This window comes from Salvelinus alpinus, chromosome 6 (assembly GCF_045679555.1).
Source record: "Salvelinus alpinus chromosome 6, SLU_Salpinus.1, whole genome shotgun sequence".
Classification (NCBI taxonomy): Eukaryota; Metazoa; Chordata; class Actinopteri; order Salmoniformes; family Salmonidae; genus Salvelinus; species Salvelinus alpinus.
Window position 1 is genome coordinate 74,404,317 of NC_092091.1, and position 8,897 is coordinate 74,413,213.

The 8,897-nt window shown below is 43.1% G+C and overlaps 2 protein-coding genes across 2 annotated transcripts; both read right to left on the reverse strand.

Moving 5' to 3' along the window:
* Nucleotides 1–4,244: 4,244 nt before the first annotated feature.
* Nucleotides 4,245–5,737, reverse strand: LOC139579755 (GTPase IMAP family member 3-like). The gene is made up of 2 exons (XM_071408575.1): nucleotides 5,731–5,737; nucleotides 4,245–4,801 (listed from the first exon to the last, which is right to left on the reverse strand). The coding sequence occupies exons 1-2, from the start codon at nucleotides 5,735–5,737 to the stop codon at nucleotides 4,245–4,247; spliced, it is 564 nt and encodes a 187-aa protein (XP_071264676.1).
* A 1,425-nt stretch (nucleotides 5,738–7,162) lies between these two features.
* LOC139579756 (GTPase IMAP family member 9-like) lies at nucleotides 7,163–8,291 on the reverse strand (the record flags this gene model as incomplete). The annotated part of the gene is made up of 1 exon (XM_071408577.1): nucleotides 7,163–8,291. A coding segment is annotated over one exon (987 nt), but the record flags the coding sequence as incomplete, so codon positions are not given.
* Between the last annotated feature and the right edge of the window lie 606 nt (nucleotides 8,292–8,897).

Consider the following 8,897-nt stretch of genomic DNA (forward strand, 5'->3'; position numbering starts at 1 on the left):
ATCTTGTATATGACCACTACTGTCATCAGCACTGCTGCTTCCTCCAGAGGAGGACATGTTTTCATCTTGTATATGACCACTACTGTCCTCAGCACTGCTGCTTCCTCCAGAGGAGGACATGTTTTCATCTTGTATATGACCACTACTGTCCTCAGCACTGCTGCTTCCTCCAGAGGAGGACATGTTTTCATCTTGTATATGACCACTACTGTCATCAGCACTGCTGCTTCCTCCAGAGGAGGACATGTTTTCATCTTGTATATGACCACTACTGTCATCAGCACTGCTGCTTCCTCCAGAGGAGGACATGTTTTCATCTTGTATATGACCACTACTGTCATCAGCACTGCTGCTTCCTCCAGAGGAGGACATGTTTTCATCTTGTATATGACCACTACTGTCATCAGCACTGCTGCTTCCTCCAGAGGAGGACATGTTTTCATCTTGTATATGACCACTACTGTCATCAGCACTGCTGCTTCCTCCAGAGGAGGACATGTTTTCATCTTGTATATGACCACTACTGTCATCAGCACTGCTGCTTCCTCCAGAGGAGGACATGTTTTCATCTTGTATATGACCACTACTGTCCTCAGCACTGCTGCTTCCTCCAGAGGAGGACATGTTTTCATCTTGTATATGACCACTACTGTCATCAGCACTGCTGCTTCCTCCAGAGGAGGACATGTTTTCATCTTGTATATGACCACTACTGTCATCAGCACTGCTGCTTCCTCCAGAGGACATGTTTTCATCTTGTATATGACCACTACTGTCATCAGCACTGCTGCTTCCTCCAGAGGAGGACATGTTTTCATCTTGTATATGACCACTACTGTCATCAGCACTGCTGCTTCCTCCAGAGGACATGTTTTCATCTTGTATATGACCACTACTGTCATCAGCACTGCTGCTTCCTCCAGAGGACATGTTTTCATCTTGTATATGACCACTACTGTCCTCAGCACTGCTGCTTCCTCCAGAGGAGGACATGTTTTCATCTTGTATATGACCACTACTGTCATCAGCACTGCTGCTTCCTCCAGAGGACATGTTTTCATCTTGTATATGACCACTACTGTCCTCAGCACTGCTGCTTCCTCCAGAGGAGGACATGTTTCCATCTTGTATATGACCACTACTGTCATCAGCACTGCTGCTTCCTCCAGAGGACATGTTTTCATCTTGTATATGACCACTACTGTCATCAGCACTGCTGCTTCCTCCAGAGGACATGTTTTCATCTTGTATATGACCACTACTGTCATCAGCACTGCTGCTTCCTCCAGAGGACATGTTTTCATCTTGTATATGACCACTACTGTCATCAGCACTGCTGCTTCCTCCAGAGGACATGTTTTCATCTTGTATATGACCACTACTGTCATCAGCACTGCTGCTTCCTCCAGAGGACATGTTTTCATCTTGTATATGACCACTACTGTCATCAGCACTGCTGCTTCCTCCAGAGGACATGTTTTCATCTTGTATATGACCACTACTGTCCTCAGCACTGCTGCTTCCTCCAGAGGACATGTTTTCATCTTGTATATGACCACTACTGTCATCAGCACTGCTGCTTCCTCCAGAGGAGGACATGTTTTCATCTTGTATATGACCACTACTGTCATCAGCACTGCTGCTTCCTCCAGAGGACATGTTTTCATCTTGTATATGACCACTACTGTCATCAGCACTGCTGCTTCCTCCAGAGGACATGTTTTCATCTTGTATATGACCACTACTGTCCTCAGCACTGCTGCTTCCTCCAGAGGACATGTTTTCATCTTGTATATGACCACTACTGTCCTCAGCACTGCTGCTTCCTCCAGATGAGGACATGTTTTCATCTTGTATATGACCACTACTGTCCTCAGCACTGCTGCTTCCTCCAGAGGACATGTTTTCATCTTGTATATGACCACTACTGTCCTCAGCACTGCTGCTTCCTCCAGATGAGGACATGTTTTCATCTTGTATATGACCACTACTGTCCTCAGCACTGCTGCTTCCTCCAGAGGAGGACATGTTTTCATCTTGTATATGACCACTACTGTCCTCAGCACTGCTGCTTCCTCCAGAGGTGGACATGTTTTCATCTTGTATATGACCACTACTGTCCTCAGCACTGCTGCTTCCTCCAGAGGTGGACATGTTTTCATCTTGTATATGACCACTACTGTCCTCAGCACTGCTGCTTCCTCCAGAGGAGGACATGTTTTCATCTTGTATATGACCACTACTGTCATCAGCACTGCTGCTTCCTCCAGAGGTGGACATGTTTTCATCTTGTATATGACCACTACTGTCCTCAGCACTGCTGCTTCCTCCAGAGGTGGACATGTTTTCATCTTGTATATGACCACTACTGTCCTCAGCACTGCTGCTTCCTCCAGAGGAGGACATGTTTTCATCTTGTATATGACCACTACTGTCATCAGCACTGCTGCTTCCTCCAGAGGTGGACATGTTTTCATCTTGTATATGACCACTACTGTCATCAGCACTGCTGCTTCCTCCAGAGGAGGACATGTTTTCATCTTGTATATGACCACTACTGTCATCAGCACTGCTGCTTCCTCCAGAGGTGGACATGTTTTCATCTTGTATATGACCACTACTGTCCTCAGCACTGCTGCTTCCTCCAGAGGAGGACATGTTTTCATCTTGTATATGACCACTACTGTCCTCAGCACTGCTGCTTCCTCCAGAGGTGGACATGTTTTCATCTTGTATATGACCACTACTGTCCTCAGCACTGCTGCTTCCTCCAGAGGTGGACATGTTTTCATCTTGTATATGACCACTACTGTCCTCAGCACTGCTGCTTCCTCCAGAGGAGGACATGTTTTCATCTTGTATATGACCACTACTGTCATCAGCACTGCTGCTTCCTCCAGAGGTGGACATGTTTTCATCTTGTATATGACCACTACTGTCCTCAGCACTGCTGCTTCCTCCAGAGGTGGACATGTTTTCATCTTGTATATGACCACTACTGTCCTCAGCACTGCTGCTTCCTCCAGAGGAGGACATGTTTTCATCTTGTATATGACCACTACTGTCATCAGCACTGCTGCTTCCTCCAGAGGAGGACATGTTTTCATCTTGTATATGACCACTACTGTCATCAGCACTGCTGCTTCCTCCAGAGGAGGACATGTTTTCATCTTGTATATGACCACTACTGTCCTCAGCACTGCTGCTTCCTCCAGAGGACATGTTTTCATCTTGTATATGACCACTACTGTCCTCAGCACTGCTGCTTCCTCCAGAGGAGGACATGTTTTCATCTTGTATATGACCACTACTGTCATCAGCACTGCTGCTTCCTCCAGAGGAGGACATGTTTTCATCTTGTATATGACCACTACTGTCCTCAGCACTGCTGCTTCCTCCAGAGGAGGACATGTTTTCATCTTGTATATGACCACTACTGTCCTCAGCACTGCTGCTTCCTCCAGAGGAGGACATGTTTTCATCTTGTATATGACCACTACTGTCCTCAGCACTGCTGCTTCCTCCAGAGGAGGACATGTTTTCATCTTGTATATGACCACTACTGTCCTCAGCACTGCTGCTTCATCCAGAGGACATGTTTTCATCTTGTATATGACCACTACTGTCCTCAGCACTGCTGCTTCCTCCAGAGGAGGACATGTTTTCATCTTGTATATGACCACTACTGTCCTCAGCACTGCTGCTTCATCCAGAGGACATGTTTTCATCTTGTATATGACCACTACTGTCCTCAGCACTGCTGCTTCCTCCAGAGGAGGACATGTTTTCATCTTGTATATGACCACTACTGTCATCAGCACTGCTGCTTCCTCCAGAGGACATGTTTTCATCTTGTATATGACCACTACTGTCCTCAGCACTGCTGCTTCCTCCAGAGGAGGACATGTTTTCATCTTGTATATGACCACTACTGTCCTCAGCACTGCTGCTTCATCCAGAGGACATGTTTTCATCTTGTATATGACCACTACTGTCCTCAGCACTGCTGCTTCCTCCAGAGGAGGACATGTTTTCATCTTGTATATGACCACTACTGTCATCAGCACTGCTGCTTCCTCCAGAGGAGGACATGTTTTCATCTTGTATATGACCACTACTGTCCTCAGCACTGCTGCTTCCTCCAGAGGACATGTTTTCATCTTGTATATGACCACTACTGTCCTCAGCACTGCTGCAAAGATGATAACCGCTTTTTTCCATGACCAGTTATTCTTGTTTTTCATTCATGATTCTATTTTCTCTAAAAGCTCTCTGACCTGATTGTTGTTGCCGATATCATGATTTCTGAACAGATGGTATCCACCCCCGCATTTCTTAACCAGCCTCTGCAGATTGCTATCCTCTTGAATGAACTGATCTATAGTTGTTTCTGTCAGTTTCTCCCCATAAGTGAAGAGCACCATTGTGTCTCTGTCTATGTTGGCAGGTAAAAGCTTCTTTAGTTCTTCTGTAACTCTCTTCTCTTGCTCTGTGAATCTGCACAGCTGAACGACCAGTAGGAAGGTGTATGGACCCGGTGCACACAGGGACTTGGCCTTCTCCAATTCTTGTTTCACTTCCACTTCAGAGAGTTCACTGTTGAACAGACCTGGAGTGTCCACCACCATCACTCTCCTCCCACACACCTCTACTTCCCTGATCTTACTCTTCAGGGTCAGTGACTTGGGACTGATTCTGGATTCAAACAGCTTTTGGCCCAGGATGGTGTTTCCTGCTGCACTCTTCCCCACTCCACTCAGACCGACCAACACCAGTCTCAGATCATTCCTGATGTTATCTTCTGAAAGCAAGAATACGTGGATGAGAGAAGATTGTTATACAGTGGCAAGAAAAAGTATGTGATCCCTTTGGAGTTATCTGGATTTCTGCATAAATTGGTCTTACAATTAGATCTGATCTTCATTTAAGTCACAACAGACAAACCCAGTCTGCTTAAACTAATAACACACAATCTATTGTATTTTTCTTGTCTATATTGAATACATCATTTAAACATTCACAGTGTAGGTTGGGCAAAATATGTGAACCCCTAGGCTAATGACTTCTCCAAAAGCTAATTGGAGTCAGGAGTCAGCTATCCTGGAGTACAATCATTGAGACGAGATTTGAGATGTTGGTTAGAGCTGCCTTGCCCTATAAAAAAACACTCACAAAATTTGAGTTTGCTATTCACAAGAAGCATTGCCAGATGTGAACCTTGCCTCGAACAAAAGAGATCTCCGAAGACCCTAAATTAAGAATCGTTAACTTGCATAAACCTGGAAAGGGTTACAAAAGTATCTCTAAAAGCCTTGATGTGCATCAGTCCATGGTAAGACAAATTGTCTATACACGGAGAAATTTCAGCACTGTTGCTACACTCCCTGGGAGTGGCCGTCCTGCAAAGATGACGGCAAGAGCACAGCGCAGAATGTTCAATGAGGTTAAGAAGAATCTTAGAGTGTCAGCTAAAGACTTAAAGAAATCTCTGGAACATGCTAACATCTCTGTTGACGATAGTCAACGATACGTAAAACACTAAACAAGAATGGTGTTCATGGGAGGACACCACGGAGAAGCCACTGCTGTCCAAAAAAACATTGCTGCACATCTGAAATTCGCAAAAGAGCATCTGGATGTTCCACAGCTCTACTGGCAAAATATTCTGTGGACAGATGAAACTACAGTCAAGTTGTTTGGAAGGAACACACAACACAGAGAGGTTCACACCAGACATCCCAATAATATTGCTGGACTGAAACATTTTTGTAAAGAGGAATGGTCCAACATTCCACCTGACCATTCTGCAGGTCTGATCTGCAACTACAGAAAACGTTTGTTTGAGATTATTGCTGCCAAAGTAGGGTCAACCAGTTATTAAAAGCAAGGGTTCACATACTTTTCCCACCCTGCACTGTGAATGTTTACACGGTGTGTTCATTAAAGACATGAAAACGTATAATTGTTTGTGTGTTATTAGTTTAAGTGTAACCGATGTGAAATGGCTAGCTAGTTAGCGGTTGTGCGCGCTAATAGTGTTTCAATCAGTGACATCACTCGCTCTGAGACCTTGAAGTAGTTGTTCCCCTTGCTCTGCAAGGACCGTGGCTTTTGTGGCACAATGGGTAACGATGCTTCTTGGGTGTCAGTTGTTGATGTGTGCAGAGGGTCCCTGGTTCGGGGCAAGGAGAGGGACGGAAGCTATACTGTTACATAAGCAGACTGTGTTTGTCTATTGTTGTGACTTAGATGAGGATAAGATCAAATTGTATGACCAATTTATGCAGAAGTCCAGGTAATTCCAACGGGTTCAAATACTTTTCCTTGCCACTGTATTTACTGATGTCCTACACATTTTCAGTATCATTTTATGATTTAATGTCTATTGAGTGCTTAGTGATGATCAAAATGGGAAACTGCTGCTCAATGACGTAGGTACATGAGTAGGATCCCTGAGATAACTAATAAACCAATTATGGACAAAATTCAGAATAATTAAATAATTAATGTATAGATCATAAAAACAAGAACTTCTGAATAGCAATAGATGACTGTTTATTTTCAATTGCATAAGAATATCTGACAACTTGCACAATACTACAATACATTGTGTTTGGTTTAAATAATTTTGTCATTTCAAAACAGCATTTGCTAGGTGCTGTTATTAATCAATAGCAAACTAATCAAAACAAAATCACTAATAACCAATACATCTACTAATAATTGGATTTTAAACGTATAAGAGCAACAATTACTTAAGCAAACTGTTTATAGTTCCTATGATGATTAGATTCACCACCCACAACCCAATACTGTATTACTTATATCACCTCACAGTATGCTGAACCACCATAATACTAATACAGGTCCTATCCCAATCTCAGTAGACAAATCATGTGATTTGTATTAGAGGAAATAAAAAAAGACAAATTAAAATGTCAGGTCAACACAAAGCAGTTCATTTTTAATACATAATCAATTGATGATGAAGGTATGATTGATTGAATAATTAGAATGAAATTATTTCTGGTGCTGAAGCCCAACATCACATAACTATTTCACTACCGGGGTTCGCAAAAACATTGTCTCAAAATACCATTTATGTTTGTAACTCCATGTACTGCTACCATAGAATGTAACATTCAGTAATGTGAATAGCAGGACAGGAGGACTCTAGCGGCTGTGAGAAGACACCAGGTGGACACTGGCTGAACAACATACGATTTAAGACATGTCAGAATGTTTATCAGTTAAAGTTTGAGTGACAGCTAACCCAACAATAGATACTGTTTTGTGACACACCGTTACTGGATACTGCATTTCTCTGAAACTTGAATCACTCCAGCTCCTGCTAACCTCCCTGAAACTGCACCTACTACCCCCCCTACTAACCCACCTACTACCATCCCACCTACCCCCATTGCTGATCCTATTTTTGCAACGGCAGCCCTTCCAACTTCAGCTCCAATTCCTGCCGCTATTAAGAAGCTGTTTCTATTTTCAGCATCCTTTCTAGCTATTATCTTATAATTTTTGTCCAGCTTTTTTATTGCTTTCTCCAGGGCAATTCCTAATAGTTTGTTTAGTTCTTCAGCCGCCTTGCGTCTCTTGTCTTCATTCTCTTTCCGGATCCTCTCCTCCTCTTCCCGAATTGCTCTCTCAGCCTCTTGGAACATCTCATTGGTGTAGTGGCTTCCTCCATTCCTCCTGATCATCTTGTTTATCTTCTCAAGCAGCTCAGTGACCTGAGAGGGATTCTGACCTTTGTTATTAAAGACATGATATCCCCCACGGCATTGTTCTATGAAACGCTGAAGATCCTGACTCTGTTTCAAATAGTTTTCAATTGATGTCTCCCCCAGTTGATCTCCATGTGTAAAGAGGACCATTGTATATTTTTCTGCCTGTTCTCCAAAGGTTGTCTGAATGATTTTCACTGTTTCCTTCTCCTCAGGTGTGAATCTACCCACCTGGATCACAATCAGGAACACGTGGGGACCAGGAGCAGAGAGAGAGATGCACTTTGATATTTCTATTATTGCCCCCCTTTTGGTACAGTTGGTGTCAAACACACCTGGCGTGTCGATAACAGCAACCCACTGCCCATCCACCTCCCCTCTGCCTTTTTCACATTCTGATGTCACAGAGGAAGGGGACGGCTTAGATATAAACGCATCTCTCCTCAGGATGGTGTTTCCAGCTTTACTCTTACCAACTCCAGTCTTCCCAACCAGAATAATGCGGAGCTCATCATTTTGTCTAAATTCTGTTGGATTACAAGGACACTGTTGTTACAGTTGAAAGACGTTCTTCATGTTCTTCATGTTAAGACATCTAGAGCTGTGTTTTCCAGTTTCATGTTTATCCCTTAGGACTAGTATTTATGGACTGTAGAATATAAACTGTGGGAAAGTTACCATGACTTTCAATGTCATTTATCAATTGAACCATGTATGTGTAAATGCCACATGAAATGCATGACATTCATATTTATGTGTTTGAAATCCTGTGTGGTTTCAAAACAACTCATAATAGCCTAGATAAGAAGATGCTCTTGCAATGAAAAATCACATTCCATTTGCTGACACTATAAAAATTATAGAGAAAAAAAATGTAATTGTAAAATAAAGCACAAAAAAAATAAATTGAGTGACATTTTCAGTCCAACAACAGCCCTCACAATGAACAAAGTTTTTCCAAAACAGCCCACACACTATAGCTTGGTGGAACCAGCCTGATTGCTGTGTTCACCATTCCAGTTCATTTCACATAGCAGAATGCTGAATGCAGCATTCAGGCTGGTGTGACCTGGCTACTAACAATTGTGCAAAGTTTCCCCAAAACCCAAATCATTTTAAATGAACAAGTTTGGAATGTTGCAGCCTGTGCGATTGCAG